Source organism: Electrophorus electricus, chromosome 26 (genome assembly GCF_013358815.1).
Source record: "Electrophorus electricus isolate fEleEle1 chromosome 26, fEleEle1.pri, whole genome shotgun sequence".
NCBI lineage: Eukaryota > Metazoa > Chordata > Actinopteri > Gymnotiformes > Gymnotidae > Electrophorus > Electrophorus electricus.
Genome location: NC_049560.1, coordinates 7,276,602 through 7,293,991, shown reverse-complemented (window position 1 = coordinate 7,293,991; position 17,390 = coordinate 7,276,602). Strand labels below are relative to the sequence as shown.

The following is a 17,390-nucleotide window of genomic DNA, read 5'->3' as shown; positions in this document are numbered from 1 at the left end:
AGCACTATCTCATTGTTTCAGTAAATGTGCGTGGTGCCCCCCTGTAATGTCAGTTATGCCAAGCATGGAGGATGTAAACAAGACCTCCATTCTCCTATGAGTGAAAAGGCCAGCAGAGACTCAGTGTGCAGCTGGCACATCTGCATCCTACACTGAGTGTGTGTGTGTGTGTGTGTGTCCCCGTCTGTCTGTCACAGAGAGTAATCAGAACCTGAAGGTCAGCTCAGTGGGTACATTCAGAGGGAGAGAAAGAAATAATCTGTATAGTTGATGTAGAAAAACTGTGATTCTTTTTGTTTTCTTTTTTTTATGGGCACAGGAATGTAGGCTAGAGGTCAGGCCACACCCACCAAGCCTGGTGTTTGTACAGTGACACACAGGGAGAGTATCCCTATATCAACAATCCAGCATCTGAAATTACACCACATGAAATGCACATTGAGATCTATCAACGACTGACTGGTTGAATGCAAAAACGAACCATGAAAGAACTCTCATTTTACATCATGCTACTTAAGCCATTCATTCAGCAATTGTTTTGTTTCCTTTGGTCATCATTTGTTTTTCAGCGTGTGGTGTTTTACATGCATTTTAATTTTTATGCCAAAGCCAAAGACGTACACATCTTCTAGTCAATGTCAAAGACTCCATGTGGCATCCTAGATGTGAAGTAGAGATAACACTATGTTTCTGCAGACCTATTGCTGCTGGTGTGTAGTGGACATTACAGGTATTGTCAACAGCATGATTCAGTCTAGAACAAATCCATTGGTGTGAGTCTTTACGTAGATCCCTCTTGAACATCTGCAGAGGGATGGAACAGAGACCAATGTGGAGATAACACAGCATTGCATGAAGGCTGCCAATGTAAATCTACAACTGTGATTTATGAAATCCTAGAATGCAAGAGGCAGATTTGGGGTGTGTAATCATGGGACTGTCTCCCCTGTAGCACAGTGCGTCCCCTCCATCTTTTCTAGATGTGGATGAGCGGGTGGACAGTAGTATGGCAGAGGCCCTGGCACTATCTTCTACAATATGTCCTCCAAGATGTAGAAGATGAGCTCAAACTGCAGAGAGGTGTGTTGGCAATATTGGGAGGCGCTCTGCACGACTGCCATTAGCGCCTGCTTCAAGCTGTCCTGGTAGTGTTCTGGTAGACACTGCCCATTACTCCCTGCCAGGAACTCCATCTGAAATTGAACAGAACAAGCAGCTCAAAGATGTCATGCAGTGCCATCACCAGTGATATAACCAAGTCCAGCTGCCTCATGCTTTGAAAAGGCCCTGCTCTGACAGGCTGCTCTGAGATGGAGCCTGAAACAGAATGTCTCTGCTCCAACTGGATCAAGCCCATTTCTGACTGCTTTACCTCCTGACACGTGTACATTTGCATCCTCTTTCTGTGCATTCTGTGCGTTCTCACCTTCTGCCCATCCAGCGTGATCCGCAGGCCTAGTTTGGACATGCCATCCTCCTTGAGCAGGCACAGAGACTGACACAGAGTCAGGCAGAATGCCCGTGCAAATTGCTCTGTCAGACGCTTCTGATTGGCATCTCGGCTGTGCCCGTTTACCTGCTTCTCTTTCTGAAGGAAGAACACCTGTGGAGCCCCAAAAGGTCAATTACATGCAACTTATTTGATAAAGAATCTAATGCAGGTAATGTGTCATAGATAGCACAGGACTGTGCGTGTGTTTTAAGCATACCTCTGTCCAACGTATGACCTTCCCAGTGGCTCGATACTCTAACCGCTGGCATGTCTTGACACAAGTAATCGATTCCATAGATTTCCCATCAATGGGGCTGATTATTCTATGTAGTATGAGAGAGTACAGACAGAGGCATTTCAGAGAAAGTCACCATCACCGTACACGGAAACACCTGCAGGTCATCGACTGCCTCACTGACGCACGTTATTTAATTATTAATGAATTTTAAAACCCCTTAATCTCAGGTCGTTTTAAAAATGTAAATGAATTTTGTCTCACCCTTTATTAAAACATGGCTCTTCGTCCTGCCACCGAATATGTACATACTCTTGTCTGTCTGACTGGTGGAGTTTTCCACAAGTGAGGGTGAAATCTCTCATGTCGCGGAGAGCTCGCCGTAGTTCTAGCATGGTTTCCATTGTTACTTGAACCATTAAACCATCTGAAAAGAACAGGTATATTCTCCAGACCATAGCCCGCACAAATATACAGTTCAGTCTGTACATTAGTGGAGAGACATGTTTTGGTCATTTTGGCTCTGTATTGTGCAAACAACATGAGAGCCAAAGGACCTTTCTACAGTGCTGTTTTTTTTTTGTCCTCATTTCAGGGGACTATAAGTAACTGGTAAACAAAAGCTCTGCAGTGTCACAGACATCACCAGATGATCTTCCGCCCATGGTGTCGCACTGTCAGGCCTGGAATTAAGACACGTCCTATTTCTGCTTATTTCAGGGAATTTTGTCTGAGGTCCACAGCTCTGAAAGATCCAGGCACGTGCCATCTTTTCCTACAGCTGCTTTGCCTTTGGCTCATAAACCTCTGCTCCACACACTGTTCATTTATCACCTTGATGCAAAAATAATCACCTGCACTTAAGGACTTTGTTAAACCAAGCTGTAACTGCCTTCTGGTTTTGGGTTGACAGTTTCTTATCTGGTGGTAAATCCTCTGGGTCATAATAGTGTATTATCTTTAGAGTCATCTTTGACCTTGTGCTGCCTCTTCGGAACAGTGTTCTCAATCTTCAGCAGTTCATGATTTAGTTTATTATTATATTACTATTTTGGTCGTCTGTATGCTTCCAGTTGGTTTGCTATTGCTAAGATTATTAGAGCAATTTAGCTTCTTTCCAACTTCCCAGACTTTTAGCCTCATATTGGCTTGCTTAACTCTAAGTGCCTGATATATCTCTCATATTGAGAGATAGCTCATAGCAAGACTTCAAATGCAATATGCTTTATTAGCATCGTTGTGCTAATGATGCTAATGCGGGGAAACCCAACTGCCCAATTAATTATGCTTCCCTTAAAAGTGAAACGAAGCTTGTCGTGATTCCAGTGTAGATATAAATCCCCTTGACTTAGTGCTAACATTTCAGAAGTTTAACCTCATAGTCGTTTGGATTTCAAATCAATCGTTCTAGAGTCTATAACCAAAAACCCAACCACTACTGTTCACTGTCCATTTGCTTACAGACTCCACTGTATATACCTACACGCCATCAGAAAGCCTTCTCCCAACTCCCTCTCAGCTAATCTATGCAAACCTCAGCAATAAATGTACCCGTTTGCCTAGATAATTTAACATATTGCGGACATGTCATAGCAATAATGTACTAAAAACAAAGAATGTAATAGGGAACCTTCAACGATGCTGGACTTGGCCAGATATCCTGATGAAGCTTTCAGAGATCCGCTAAACACAAAAAAGCAGGAGCCAGTGACTGAAAAATAGACAAAATGCAATTTTAATTTAAATGTCTGATTTACTCCCCAAAAATTAAATAAATAAAAGAACATTTTACAATAGCCTTGAACACCCTCTGGTGGGTAGACATGAGTGTGAAGTTCCCTCAGATTTAGTCTGTGCTTTATCTCAGTGTGCTTTTGTTCTTGCTTAAGTCTGGAGCTTCAGACAGTGTGTAGAGCAAAGCATTTAACATTTTGTGAGGACAATATGATAAGAAAATAGAAAACATTTGACATTTGGTCCTCATAAGAAAAATGTTTTTTTTGTAAATGAAAAAAAATTAATATGTAATATTTAATAATGGTTATTAAAGGTATAGTTTTAGATATATGCATATCATGCAGCAGCAGTATAGGATGCGGAGTATGTGTGTCCTCACCTCTCCGTGGCTGGCTGTGGATGCTGATTGCCTGTGTCTGGTATTCTCCGTCTGCAGTCTGTACACAGATCAGGTGCGAGTCTGCGCGCTCGTTAAAGCAGGCGGCCATAGCAAGGATTCTCTCAATTGACCTGTTCAGGACCTTCAGGAGCTGAGTGAGCGAGGGAAGCACAGACTTAACCTGATCTGACAGTCTACCAGCAGTGCTGCAGTATGAGGAGTTTTCTGGGACATGACTTTACTATCTGTACCCCAGTCTTACTGTTCTCAAGGTGTTTGATGGCACTAATAGGAAATGTATCAGATGATTCGTTCCTGTTCTCAAGTGGGCCTTGTTACCTCAGCATGGCGGGTCTTAGGGATTGTGATGAACGTGCTCCGTGCCTCCAAATCTACCATCATCCCCGTCACCACCGGCAACGTGTAACGGTAAAAACGGAAGTCCTAAGAATTACACCGGAACAGACATTATACACTGTCTTCTTCAAACCAAGAAAGGGCGGCACAGGCATCACGACACAACATGGAGGGAATGAGACAGGGATAGATAAAATGAGACAGAACAAGGCAGCCTCACCACCAGCAGTCTCATGATGCTATTGCGGATCTGGCCAAAGAGCGGCTCTCTGAAGCGCACGCTGAACAGCGGGCAGGGATAGACTGCGGCGGACAGGAGACAGGCACATGTTGGTACGAGGTCGCTGCTTTTTCTCGGCGGGTGGTCTTTAGAAGCACAGACCTGCATGGGGGCTCTTACATCGGTACTCTGCGCCCAGACGCAGAAGGAGGCGCAGGGGGAAGGCCCGGGCCCACGGGAGCTCAGCGCGGAGGACCAGCAGGCCAAAGAGGAAGGGCTGTGGAGGCAGAGGGAGGCCGTCCAGCGACTGGAACGTGGGCCGCACATAGAGGAAGCCAGCGTGCTCACTGCCGCCCAGGAAGCCACGTGCTGCCGATGAGTGACTCAGGTGGTTCAAGAGCTTTCCTGCTGAGCGTGGCAGCCGAGAGAACACAGAGAAAATGTAGCCCCCAAACAGCAAAAATGGCCTCTACAGTCAAGCCAGGGTGCGGAAGATGACCGTGCTTGAGCTTTTTGCAGAGCTACCTGTCTGTGCGTCCCAGTAGATTTGAATGAAGTGGCTGAAGATGTCAGTGGGAAATCTTTTCTCTTCAGGCAAACACTGCAGCAGCACGACCACCTCTGGCTGACCCACAGCATGCATGCCCTTGGACATCACACACCAGCACCTCCTATTCATATCTGTAGCAGCATACACACACACGCACGCACACGTACATGCACGCACACGCACACACGCATCTCCTGATGGCATCCAGTAAACAGAAGACCTGTAAAGCATGCACATGCGCAAAACACAATGCTAAAAAACACGTGTTCACACAGACTACACCCACATGACAAGACACTGTGTGGATGTCCACATATCTTCTCTCTCCAAACCGCATGCTCTAACCACTGTAATCAGTCCTGGAGTATTGGAAGGAGACAGCAGTAAACATACAGCTGACAATTTTCACCATGGCCAGAAGGTTGGCATTGAGGACGAACACCAGCGGCTCGGTCAAGCCCTGCTCCAGCTCCTCCAGGAGCGAAGACTCTGTCCGCTTCTCCTCCACAGTGTAATCTACACAACACCAATGCATCTGCTTGAGCTCCCAGCCCTCTATAACACTCATGCAGTACTCTGATAATCTGGTATGGAGTAATCTAATCACACTGAGGATATTCATGAAAGCTGTTTAAAATAGACTGCAATGACTGAAGCCAGGCTATAGTTATGTGAGGATATTTTTGTACTTCCTTTAACCCCTGTAGATGTGACAATATTTTTGTACCTCCTTTAATCCCTGTAGATGTGAGAATGGGGGGAAGACCCTTGTGTGACAAAGGCTTGGCTGTGTTTCGTTTAGGGCTGTTCTCCACTTCCTCTCTTTCCAAGCAAGCAGAGTTTAGTTCCTCCTGCAGTAAAGTGAAGAGAAGCCTACATATCACTCATGTTCACTAGAATAGCTCAACTCTTACCATCTTGCTATGACTGTATTTTCATAATGAAGACAAACTATTTTATGGTATAAAAGTGATTGTGGACATAATACCTCCTGCACAGAGAATTCTACAATGTGAAGGGACAATGCTGGCTCATAGAAACAGACAAGAATATATTGGTTTAGCTGGGAATGAGTAAAAACGAAAACCTCACAGACACATGGGTTGACTCTACTTGAGCTGCTGTAGGAGGGTGAGTCTGGGATGAATCTCTGCGGGTTGGAGAAGTGTTAACACTGGAAGCCTCATTTCTGGGTAAAACACTGTCTGCAAACCATACTTTCTTTTGTTCTTTGCGAAGGGTCCCTTTGAAGTGGGAGACAAGCAGATGCACACAAAAAGAGTGAAAGAAGAAAAAAAAGACTGTGTGAAGATCATATGGCTGGAGAACTGAGAGGAACAACCAAGCTGTTTATATCTGTATGACAATTATGGTAGTACTGTTCCTTCAAATACCCACGGTTAATGAGAGTAGAGTGGCAGGTGACACACACACGGCCCTCCTTTCCACCAAGATGAGTTAACCTGAACCTCAGATCACAACACACCACACAGAACACCTGCGGAACACCAAGAACAAATTTAACAGACACTGCTGGGACATACGATAACAAAGCCCTGCCCATTCCTAAAAAGTAATATTGAATTTGAAATTAGACACTCAGCAATAACTCTGCCTTTCATAATTGGATTTGTGATCCCTTACCTTCCCACAGGCTCTGCAGTGGTGCCTCCTCCTTGTGAAGGAGAACCGGGAACCACATTTCATACATGCTGGAGCATGGGAATCAGGGACCCACTGCGGGGCTGTGGAGCCCAGGGAGGTGCAGCACTGCATGGGTGGGGCAACCAGAGAGCCCCTCCTTCTATCTGAGGCTCCACCCCCAGGGCCAGGCCCGTTTGTTGAATAAACGCTGTGGGCTGAAGGTGACTCTGATGTGTGTGGAGAGATTGGCATGGCTGCCTCTGGTTGGGCCCCTTCACCCTGGGTCTGTGGCAGACAGAGGGCATCCTCGGGTGTGGATGGCGAACGTGCCACCAACGCCTCCTGCTGCTCCTGCTCACTGTCTGCCACCTCCTTCTCCTCTATGACAGAGTCCTCTTTCAGCCCTGGCGTGAGCCAGCCCTCATCCAGCAGTGCCTCCCTGGAATCGTTCAGAGTGGAGTATCCGAGGCGTCTTTCCCCCCATACTGAGAGAGTAGCGCTCACTGCCTGCCTCATTCTCTCCACTGGACTCACGCAGGCTTTGGGAAGCCACTTAACATGCTTTAGTTCTGCATTCCGTCACAGTGTTTCGGGTTCAGCTCCCAATCAACACAGTCAGTCATGGTCTGAGGACACAGTGAATCCCAACATTGAGTGCGATGTTGCTCTCCTTGAGCCTGAGGGATGTCTCATAGCTGGGCTTCTTCCTGTGAAGACGAAGACAGAGCAAATGAGGACATTGAAAACGCATCATTCAGACATACTCCGCAAAACTTATCAGAAAGAATGCATTCCAAGCACTTTTTCACGCAGATTTGCGTCTATGCTAAGGATCATTGCGGTTACAAATATGCCGAGTTAGCCTGGCGCAGTCACTGCCGCCTTCTGAAGCTCAAATCATCATAAATGTAATAGCCAACTCAGTCCCTACATATATAATAATATATAAATGTTTTAACGTTTAACTTAAGTTAAGACCGTCATGAAAACGCTAATTGTTAACCACTGGAAGCGATTTTGAATTGGAGGGGAGGCAGGTTGCTCCCCACCTCCTTCAGCCCTCTTTACCGGTATGTCAGCAGTTTTACAGCGACTAACACGTCTGCACGTCGGTTACTCGGAAATCCGAAGTCTACAAATATGTATCTGCTTTCTGTTAAGAAATGGTGTATAAACCAAAGGTTCTCGGCACAGCTTTGCTTGCTTGCTAGCCTGCAACGATCAAATATAACTGTTCTCACCGGCTAAAGCTGCATGACAAGCAAGCATTTGCAATTTGATTCCGCGGCATAACGTCTTCCGATTTACATTTCTTTAAACTGGCGAAAATGTCTTCCGATTTAGTTCTTTAAACGGGCTTAAAAAAGATGAAGAATTACGTCGCAGACAAGTATTCGCATGTACGACATCGCAGTGACTGCAGCAATGCGACAGTCGACCGTCCCGAACCACTGAAACGAGCCAATTATGATAATCCCACATAATTACAATTCACACAGGAGCCACATTGACCATTGCTTCTAACGTTATCCGGATTATAGGGAATATAATATGACGTTGTCCATTGAACTACTGACCTGAATAAATGTGAACCATCAAGGAATTTATCAGAAATCCCGAATTCCAGCCCAGCGCATGGACGTAGACCTCGGAGGTCCGCTGGATATGCGCGGAGACTGCGCCGAGGGCTTTTTCAAACTACTTTTAGGACCATGCTTTGAATTATATGAATGTCCTACTGAAAGGTGACAGCGTCGTGCAAATGCCACAAAGCCTTTCGTGTGATCGTGCGTAAGCAGTACAGAAATAAAATGCAAATACATACGCATATTGCCTGAATGACATATTTATATTTATTATTTAATTCAAGAAAGTCAATACATACACAGTAACTACATTACTGAGTTTCTACAAGTAGTGGTAATGTGGAATTAAAATACTCTTGCAAGTTTTAGTTTTTTGTTTTTTTTTTAAATTTAGTATGCAACATCTTATCTATATATTTTTTTGATCAACAGTTCAACTTTTTTGTCTTAAAATTATATCTTTTCTGTACCCCTAAAACGTAGGATGCAGTCCTGTTAGTTGCTGTGCAACAGTGTCGATACCAAATCTTTCTATAGCTAAAGAAACCACAAAACTATATAAAAAAGGTGTACATCATTTATTGATTTGTTGACAAAAATAATTAAGACTAATTTTCCAGAACCATACCAATCATGATCAAGATTGGCAATGTGGTATTCATTCAAAACCATAAGTCATAGCATCTTTGTTTAAGTGCAAGAGACAGGCTGATGTTTATCTGGGCAGACTGCCAATTTAAAATACAAAAGTCTCCGATTTGCTGTATAGTGTTGAAATGATATGTCTTATCTAATTTAAAAATACTGCAGCAGGGTATCTGCTGAAGTGCAGTCCAAACTGTGATCTCTTCTGGGATCAGTTTGCCTCGTTCTTTGACGCTTCATCAAAGTTCTCTACAAGATCTGAGGAAATCAGAGAAATAGTGTCAGACATGGAAATTCAACTTGAAATCTTGCACATTTACACAAACAGAAATGTGTAATTTCATACCTGGGACATCATCATCCTCCTCATCAATATCTTCTGCTTTTGGAGCTTTGTTGTCAAGAACTTTGAATAAAAGGGAACAACCCCCCCCAAAAAAAATATTAATTAAGCCATTTAAAATGCTTCTAGCATGCATCGTCCCCAAATTATTCCCCAATGACCCACCTTGTCTGGGGAACTGCTCAGCAAGCTTGCGCAGACTTGTGAGACTGTCTGCACCAAGCTGGCTGAGAATGCCTGGTAGCATCTCTGTCAGCTGCTTGGTCTCCGCGTGGCCTGTGATAGCAAACGTGTTGGCAGATAGAGATGCCTGCACTTTGGGGTTGTTAAAGTGGATCACGGTCCCGTCATCCTTTATCATGTTCACCTACAGGATGGGCAACCAATTTACACACAGAACATGTGCTAAGCAGTATAAGTACTTGGAGTTAATCATATGGCTATCCATTGTTTGACAGCAACGAAGCAGCCAAAAGAAGCACCAGTGCTCTACCTCCTCAATGCCAGCAATGTTATTCACAGCAAGTTTCTTTAATGAACTCTGAAGTTTTTTGTCATCAGCTGTTGCTGTTCTGTGAACAACCTTCTTCTTCCTACGAGCTGTGCCCTGACAAAAAAAAAAAAAAAGATAAGTTAAAATCAATTTAAAAATGGACAGTAGGGGAGCTACATGTAATGACGGTGGGTACCAAAGTGAAGCCCCATATCACACTACAGCCAACCAACCACATAACTGGTTATCCCGTGATTTATATCAGATTTTTATGAATGTAGAGGTATGCTTTACCTTGCCCCCTATTCGGACTTGGGCTTGAAGTTTTGCCAGTTTCTCCTGATTCATTTTGTCTTCTGTAAAACAGTTTTGCTGTAGAGTGTCATATTGTAAAACAAGTCTATATGTACTTTTAATAGTTAGAGTTCTAAATTGAGTGTTTAACATTTATATTTTTTAAATTATAAAATAATAAATTACAACTAAGGTTTGAGAGGTCATATGAAGGCTTTTAAATTAAGACAATTAGTAGAGCTGTTGCTCCAGTGACTGTGACTACCCTAATTAACATGCATAAACCAACGTTTAAAGTTAGACAGACATTACTCAGCATATCAAATGAGCTAATCAAAATCAATCTTTTCAGAGCATATAAAAACAAAGCCTATCGTGTCTTTAATCTGAATGTACCTGCAGCCCAATTCATGCCTCAGTTACAGCTTGTTCGCTCACCATCAGGTGTGCCATATAAAATTACTACTACTACTATAAATAATAATAATAATAATAATAATAAGTAGTAACATTAGTATGTCATCTTTGACATTGCAAACAGTATATAATCATGTTGCTTTTACAATCAATCACTCAGAGAGGCTGGATAAACACTGCTAAGTGTATTCAGCACTGGTGTTTTTAAACAAAACTGAACCATAGCAAGCTAGCTAGCACTGAATTAGCAACACGGAAAATTTGCAACGCATCAAACAAAACTCCACAGCGACCTGGCCAGCTAACGAACACTTAAGACTTTTATTTCGCTGACGTACTCTGCAAAATTAGCTGGCTAGCTAACATAAGGTAACCAATGTTATAGACAAACACCTCTTACACAATGGCCGTGGTGCCGTCTAGCTACAAACTCACGACGGAGAGATGCCATCCTGTATCCCAGACGGACTATTTCTCATTAGTTAGTGTTGCCCCTGCGTTACGTCACAACCGCAGACTAGTAACAATGTAACCAAAACGGATAGAAGCATCTGAAATGTCGTTTACCAAAGTGTAACTAGTGAATCCTACTAGATGAATGTAGCCAAGGCAGTCATCACTGAGGTTAGCACTACATCCAGGGGGTGGTGAAAACAATTCGCAGTGTCAACATCAAATTTTAAAAAGACATACGGCATCATAGTCTAAGGTAAATTAAGAAGTAAAGTAGACTTGTTAATCGGATAACCTGTTTTGACAAATAGTGAAGTATTCAATGGTTAAACAATAAATACAAACCTGCTACCCACAGCTGGTCAGAAAAGCATGAGGCGAAGGAAGAAGACGGAAATGATGACACAATTTGCGTCACATTTATTTTATTTGCCTGGACGTACATACTATCGCCTCTGCCGGTAAGGAAAGGAACAGCTAAACAACTGTTTATACGACACAATTTTGTCTAACACACGTTAGAAATCTAACATTGAAAAGGAGAATTACTGAAAATAAGAATATATCATATATTAAAAATGTGATAACTTTATAATCAAACATTCTGAGCACCTACAGGATTACTGCAAACAAAAAGGAAATAGGCCTGACTTTTACACACTAAAGCATATTTTCTTATGTTTATAAAGGATACAATTAATTGCCAATTTCATACATATAGGCATGCCATAATACGTCTTATGTAGCCTTGAGTAATGGAGTCAAACTTAAATTAGGTGAAACCATAAAGCTGCATAACAAAGCTATTTAAACTGTCTAAAATTGCTGGGTTTTTTTCATGAGGAAATAAAAGTTGAAGCTTAATCTTCATTCTTCACTTGAAATGTTGTGCAATGCCATTTGACATATAGTGCAAAATTTTCAGAGACAACTTAGAACACTTAGATAAACAACATTTGCAGTATCCAAACTCTTGGCACATGTCCAGAAGCACTGAAGCAATGAAATAATCAATAAAGTTTAGAGTTTGAAATAGGTCAGTATCAATGGCATGCTTTACAAATATAACACAACCACTTTTAAACTAAGTCTTCATCAAGAATCAATTTCAATATATGCACTGTCAGTCATGACTTTCCTAAAATTGTCAAAAGTGCCAAAACTGGGACGCTGCTTCAGCTTCATCCATGGCTTTCCCTCTACTACACATACTCTCCCATTCAGGGGAGTTGCCCGATGGGTCTCATAAGAGTGCCTGGCAGGAAAATTCGATCCAAGCAGATGCAGTCTGCTCTGCTGCTTGTGGAGGTGCAAGTCTCCCCTGAACTCCCAAGCACACTAAATGGCCACCCAAAGGTATGTTTGGGGAAAGGACTGCGACACCTCTGCACCAGCTGGAAGAGCTTCTTCAAGACTGCTTTACGCAGAAGAATGTACACCCATGGGTCAAGAATCTGGTTCCATGTGGCCAGCCGTACAGTCAGCAGCAGGTAGCCATATGTTTCCTGTTGTTGTGCCTGAAGGCTTACGATAATGACTGTAACCTGGGACCAAATCAAACAATACGCAGAATATGGGAATATTTCATTTATGCATAAATGTACAAGAGTATTTCATAGAGGAAAGTGATTTTAACTCAATTTTTGGGTATATTTCCTTTCATTCATTTACTAGATAATCTACTAATGATTATAGAATGAATGAATGCACTTTGGAAATAATTATGGCACATGAAGAAGTAAGATCTTACCAGAAATGGGCCCCAACACATGCAGGATACCATCATTATTGCAAGGAGCTGGCAGATCATCTCAAAATGGAGTGAGCTTTTGTGATGGCGATGGTAGTCATCACGGCGCCAGTGTAGTGTGGACCACAGAAGGGTGAATCCAGTCACAGTGTTGCACACAAATGACACAAGAAGAGCCAGCAGTCCCAACCCAGAGAAGAGCATGGGGAGGAGCACATCCAACCAATCACGTGCCCCCACCATGCGAAAGAAGCACCAGCTCCGGGCTCCCTGAACCTGGTACGGCCGCCACACTAGCACCGGCAACAGTGCCACGAGCAGGGCCAGGAGCCAGGTGGATGCCAGCAGGCTGCCCATGTGACGGGATGTCCAAGTGGTAGAGTGGAAGAGGGGCTGAGTAACCCCGACACAGCGCTCCACAGCCATAACACATCCAAGCAAAAGGGGACTCAGACCAAAGAAAGCCATGCAAACACCAAAGAAGCCACAAAGCACCTGCTTGGGGTCAAAAGTCTCCCAGTCTTTATTTGAGGCATACACATAGAGTGCCAGGGAGCCATTAATAAGGTGTCCCAGGAAGTCAGTCACCACCAGACCACTTGCAAAGAGTAAGAAGGAAGCTTTGGATTTGAAACGGAATCGCCGGTAGGCTTTGAGAAGAATGAAGAGAGCCAGCATGTTGGAAACAATGCCCACTGTCATAGTAATGACCGAGGAAGTGACTGACACATCTCTTTTGCTACTGCTCTTATTACACATGCTGTTTGATGACAAGTCGCCTGCTTTGGTTGTCCCATTATAAGACATTCTCGATCAATATAGCCTGCATCATACACAAATAAAAGCATTACTTAAATAAATAAACTCAAACTGATTGATAGATGAGTGAGGTACAAGTGATATTTGTTATACTCAGAAGAATAAACCTTGTTTGTTATCTGCATTGTAATACTACACACCTTCAAGCGCTATAAAATTACCATGACAACTGAAAAGTGAAGACCTGGGTTACTGTAAATGTGTCCATCAATGTGTCTAGAATTTTGGTCTTTCACTTAACTTTTTTTTTTTTTTTTTTTTTTTTTTTTTACCATTTTCCACATTTTAGAGTATTAGTAAAGACATACAAAAGAAAGCTACTTGTTGAGGGCACATTAAAATGTAATTTTAAAAAATTAAATATACACCAACTTTCCCTGTATTTATATTTTTCTTGGGAGAAAAGGCCACACATCTTTAAGATCATGAAAAACATACAAACATGCATTAATTCTGGTATGTTCAAACTTTTGACTGGAACTGAATTCAATATATAAATCAATTTAACTTATAAATGCATTTATTTAATTACAGTATAATAACTAGACTTACCTACAAATAATGTTCTAAAGTGGTCAGTTCTGGCAGTTCTTTCCTCCAGTGTGAGAACTGAGGTTGTTATTTGCAGCAGAAGATTTCAGGGGAAAGATGTAACCTTTTCAGTATTCCCATCCTGTTAAAAGCGATGCAAACCTGCTTAAACATGTAAATTAATTATTTGGCCTATATAAGGAACTCTCACCCTTGTTCTTCTTGGACAATACTCAAATTTATCCTCAGGTAACAACCACAGCTGGTCTTAAATTGTGTTCTTTTTGTAATGTCTTGTCAAAATGATCTTGCAGTTGTGCTGTTCGATGCTGAGGATAGGCTGGTATATACTCAGGAAAGGATAACAGCAGTGCAGTTCCGATGTGGAATGCTGACTCGGACCCCTACACACGCTTCCATGCAACTTTACTTACGCTTACGCAACCCATTTAAATCCGTTACAAAGCAGCAGGTACATTTTTATAACAGCAATTTTAAACTTTTAATTAACCGATTTTTAAATCAATTAACACTTTGCCCTAATATCTGTTTTAAAGTATAAAAGTTAACGATTAAACAGCCTAACCGTGATTCCTGAAATACTGAATCAGTTGAAATTTTAGGACCGTTAATAGAAAGCTATGCGACATTTGACGGTCACGATTTACGTCTATACTTACAAATATTTTTTTCCCATTAAAGTTCCGAAGTCCGACAATGCAATAAAGTAAAACACAATTGTTTAGTCATTCGTATCATAATGACAACGCCGAATAACGTTTATAAATGGCAAAGGTGTACGTGAACACGGGCACCATAGAACTACGGTAATATAAGTAAACGTGTCATCAGCTAGCCTGAGCCCGTTCTGTCTCGTCTAGGACTTGCTGGCACCATATATCCATGGTACAGGATGATCACAGGATGATCGCGGGAGGCTGTCAAGTTATGCCCTCTGTGTACATGGACGGTCTGTCCGGTTCCGGTACTTTCTGCACAGATCAAATCAAAAGTTTTTACACGCGAAAAGTGTCACGTGAAACTCTGTCAGTTGAGTATACACTACATAACGCGTAATAAGCTCCTTAATTAAGTAGACGCAGCCTGTTTGAAGCATCCCAAAGACAAAAAGACAAAAAGAAACACTGAGTTGTTAGTAACATGATAACTCTGTGTGGATGCTAGGCACAGCAGTGGCTGTCTGGTGATGATCTTCATTGTGAGATGAGGACGCAGTGTTTGATACTATGATGTGTGAGGGCCTGCTCACCTGTAGTCGCCGGTCTTGGCAGACAAATTTCAAGGTAGGATATATTAACTCCTCTGTGGTGCAGAGATGCCTTAAGGATCTACCCTAATATAACAGTAACACTTCAGAACAGAAAAGAAATGACTTTTTATATGAGTGTGTGTGGACGTGTGGATGTGTGTGTGAGTGCGTGTGCACACGTGTGTGTCCGTGTAGTTTGTGTGTATGTGTGACATTGTCATGGTGTGTAGTATGAGGTCTCTATGAGCTGAAAAAGATCTGAACAATTTTTGAGGCTCTAATACTCTGTGCAGCAGGTGTTGTGCTATCTTCCATTCTAATAGTCTTCCTGCTTTTTGCACTGGGCTCTGGACACTGTGTGTTCTGTACTGTTCTTTCACCCACAGGAACAGGCGTAATGATTTGATCCCCACCTGACTCAGAGAACTGGTGCAGAGGGAAACCGTTCCATTTGCATGTGAGTTTGTGCCTCTGTAGATTATAGTGCATTACAAGCAATGAAAATGAAATTGTGAGCTTAAAATGTGAGGAAGAGAAAAGCAGCATACAATTACAATGCAAGCGGACAAATCAGTCATGCTTTGCCAATTTAGATCTGATAATGGAAATGAAATTGCGAGTTTAAAATGTGAGGAAGAGAAAAACAGCATACAATTACAATGCAAGCGGACAAATCAGTCACGCTTTGCCAATTTAGATCTGATAATATCTATGATACCCAAGACAGAAAGTGATGTGTTAACTGTAATTAGTTTTAAAAGCTTAGTTTTAAAAGAGTCCTCCCTCCAACCACTCCTTCTCTTATACCAGCCTATTAACCAACAGCAACTGCTCAATACAGCTGCTTCTCATTACCTGGGATTATTTATACTTAACCATAATACTCCTCTCCTGCAAAAATGTGATTTACTACTCTATTTTCTTTGTTATATTCAGTCATGGCATTCTTGCCTTCAGTTGTGGTTCCCTTTGATCATCCTGGTTTCCATATGTAGACCAACGCCTGTTTGATTGGTACTCGTGCTTTACCCTGGATTAGTTCCAGCCCTGGAGATCCTTTCAGAGGTTAGTTCCAATACAACCGGTCAGATTCTGCGAAGGGTTATGATTAGCTGGACCAGGTTTGTTGGATTATGGATGGAGCAAATCTCTGCAGGGGGAAAACTGGAGCTTTGTAACATCTAGTGCCTTACTAAGTAATAAATAAAGACACCAAAGGCAGAGACACCAAGAACCACTAGATGGCAAACCCTGTCTGCACAATTTTCATCAAAACATAAAATGCCATGTTCATTTTGCATTTTGACTAAGCAGTGTATTTATTTGATCAGGTATCCGCTTTCCCTCTGTCTTGGCAGATTGCTGCTCAGATGGCATACATCTCCTGTATCAGTTCAAATGTCAGTGAGGTAAAATGGACTAAAATGTAATAACTTACACAAACAAGGTGTCAAACATGATGAACATTATGGAATCTACATATATTGTATTATTTGCAGAATGTTACTGTTGTATTATATTTTTTTTCTTCAGGTCATTACTGTCCAGGTAGTTACTGGTCCCTTTAAGGGAAGCCTCGATAGCAATGGGTTGCACACATTTCAGAATATTCAGGGTATTCTGTACCAGGTTCCTCTTATTTCATGTACATTTTTACACATTTTATCTACTTTTGTAAATATACCAATGTACTGTCTACAGTACTGATTGAATTGCTTTCTTATTCTATACTATATGTGAGAACAAGTTTTAACAAGACAAACTCATGTAAGTGTACCTGGCATATTAAATGTGATACTGACTGTGATTCAAATCTGACATCAGTTATTAAAACTATAGTGAACAATGGAGGTACAATTCAGTGTTAAAGTATGTTGAGCATCCTGGAATCTCTGAGGTGGTAATCACTTGTATTTATTGCAACTGAATTTATACACAGGATAAAATGTCAAATTTCTTGACTTCATTCTAGAAACTACAGCATAACAAGCTCTTCACATGGGTCATCAGGTAGGCACATCACTTTGTCAGTGTTTTGCTGAATTAAGCCCATGACACCTACAGAAGGCTCAACAGTGTGGACTGTCGTCCCAGCCCCACCCTCTCAGCCATTATAATGTATTACTTGAGAATTTATTTTTTAAAAAACACTGAAAATGTTGCTTATATCAGAAA

General features: G+C 42.0%; 3 protein-coding genes across 8 annotated transcripts; all 3 read right to left on the bottom strand.

The window, feature by feature from the left end:
* Positions 1 to 492: 492 nt before the first annotated feature.
* On the bottom strand, positions 493 to 8,408 carry zfyve9b (zinc finger, FYVE domain containing 9b). Of its 5 annotated transcripts, none has more exons than XM_027006922.2 (16): positions 8,192 to 8,407; positions 6,615 to 7,321; positions 6,369 to 6,468; positions 6,063 to 6,214; positions 5,698 to 5,821; positions 5,364 to 5,486; positions 4,946 to 5,101; positions 4,601 to 4,828; positions 4,421 to 4,503; positions 4,183 to 4,287; positions 3,844 to 3,994; positions 3,358 to 3,438; positions 1,992 to 2,154; positions 1,710 to 1,815; positions 1,427 to 1,603; positions 493 to 1,193 (listed from the first exon to the last, which is right to left on the bottom strand). In XM_027006922.2, exons 2-16 carry the CDS (start codon positions 7,128 to 7,130, stop codon positions 1,032 to 1,034), a joined length of 2,427 nt encoding a protein of 808 aa, XP_026862723.2. In that variant the 5' UTR covers positions 7,131 to 7,321; positions 8,192 to 8,407; the 3' UTR covers positions 493 to 1,031. The 5 variants fall into 5 exon arrangements, with proteins under 5 accessions (XP_026862723.2, XP_026862724.2, XP_026862719.2 ...); XM_027006923.2 differs by having other exon boundaries at positions 4,601 to 4,825; XM_027006918.2 differs by having other exon boundaries at positions 1,031 to 1,603; positions 8,192 to 8,408.
* Positions 8,409 to 8,762: 354 nt separating this feature from the next.
* On the bottom strand, positions 8,763 to 11,253 carry btf3l4 (basic transcription factor 3-like 4). 2 transcript variants are annotated; one of them, XM_027006928.2, is made up of 6 exons: positions 11,191 to 11,253; positions 9,976 to 10,037; positions 9,682 to 9,795; positions 9,354 to 9,555; positions 9,192 to 9,251; positions 8,763 to 9,103 (listed from the first exon to the last, which is right to left on the bottom strand). In XM_027006928.2, exons 2-6 carry the CDS (start codon positions 10,027 to 10,029, stop codon positions 9,057 to 9,059), a joined length of 477 nt encoding a protein of 158 aa, XP_026862729.1. In that variant the 5' UTR covers positions 10,030 to 10,037; positions 11,191 to 11,253; the 3' UTR covers positions 8,763 to 9,056. The 2 variants fall into 2 exon arrangements, with proteins under 2 accessions (XP_026862729.1, XP_026862730.1); XM_027006929.2 differs by having other exon boundaries at positions 9,976 to 10,053; positions 11,191 to 11,218.
* An 812-nt stretch (positions 11,254 to 12,065) lies between these two features.
* ptgfr (prostaglandin F receptor (FP)) lies at positions 12,066 to 13,402 on the bottom strand. Its single transcript, XM_027006915.2, has 2 exons — positions 12,596 to 13,402; positions 12,066 to 12,389 (listed from the first exon to the last, which is right to left on the bottom strand). Exons 1-2 carry the CDS (start codon positions 13,400 to 13,402, stop codon positions 12,066 to 12,068), a joined length of 1,131 nt encoding a protein of 376 aa, XP_026862716.2.
* Positions 13,403 to 17,390: the final 3,988 nt, after the last annotated feature.

Bases quoted from the DNA above. Each gene is read 5' to 3' on its own strand.
- btf3l4 (XM_027006928.2), bottom strand. From the start codon at position 10,029: ATGAATCAGGAGAAACTGGCAAAACTTCAAGCCCAAGTCCGAATAGGG. The intron at 9,252-9,353 runs GTGGGTCATTGG...TTTTATTCAAAG, and splicing joins TGAGCAGTTCCCCAGACAAG to TTCTTGACAACAAAGCTCCA. The intron at 9,104-9,191 runs GTATGAAATTAC...TGATTTCCTCAG, and splicing joins GGAGGATGATGATGTCCCAG to ATCTTGTAGAGAACTTTGAT.
- zfyve9b (XM_027006918.2), bottom strand. From the start codon at position 7,130: ATGAGGCAGGCAGTGAGCGCTACTCTCTCAGTATGGGGGGAAAGACGC. The intron at 4,288-4,420 runs GTGAGGCTGCCT...TGTAATTCTTAG, and splicing joins GCATCATGAGACTGCTGGTG to GACTTCCGTTTTTACCGTTA. The intron at 1,604-1,709 runs GTATGCTTAAAA...GGGGCTCCACAG, and splicing joins AGGTCATACGTTGGACAGAG to GTGTTCTTCCTTCAGAAAGA.
- ptgfr (XM_027006915.2), bottom strand. From the start codon at position 13,402: ATGTCTTATAATGGGACAACCAAAGCAGGCGACTTGTCATCAAACAGC. The intron at 12,390-12,595 runs GTAAGATCTTAC...ATTTGGTCCCAG, and splicing joins TGTGTTGGGGCCCATTTCTG to GTTACAGTCATTATCGTAAG.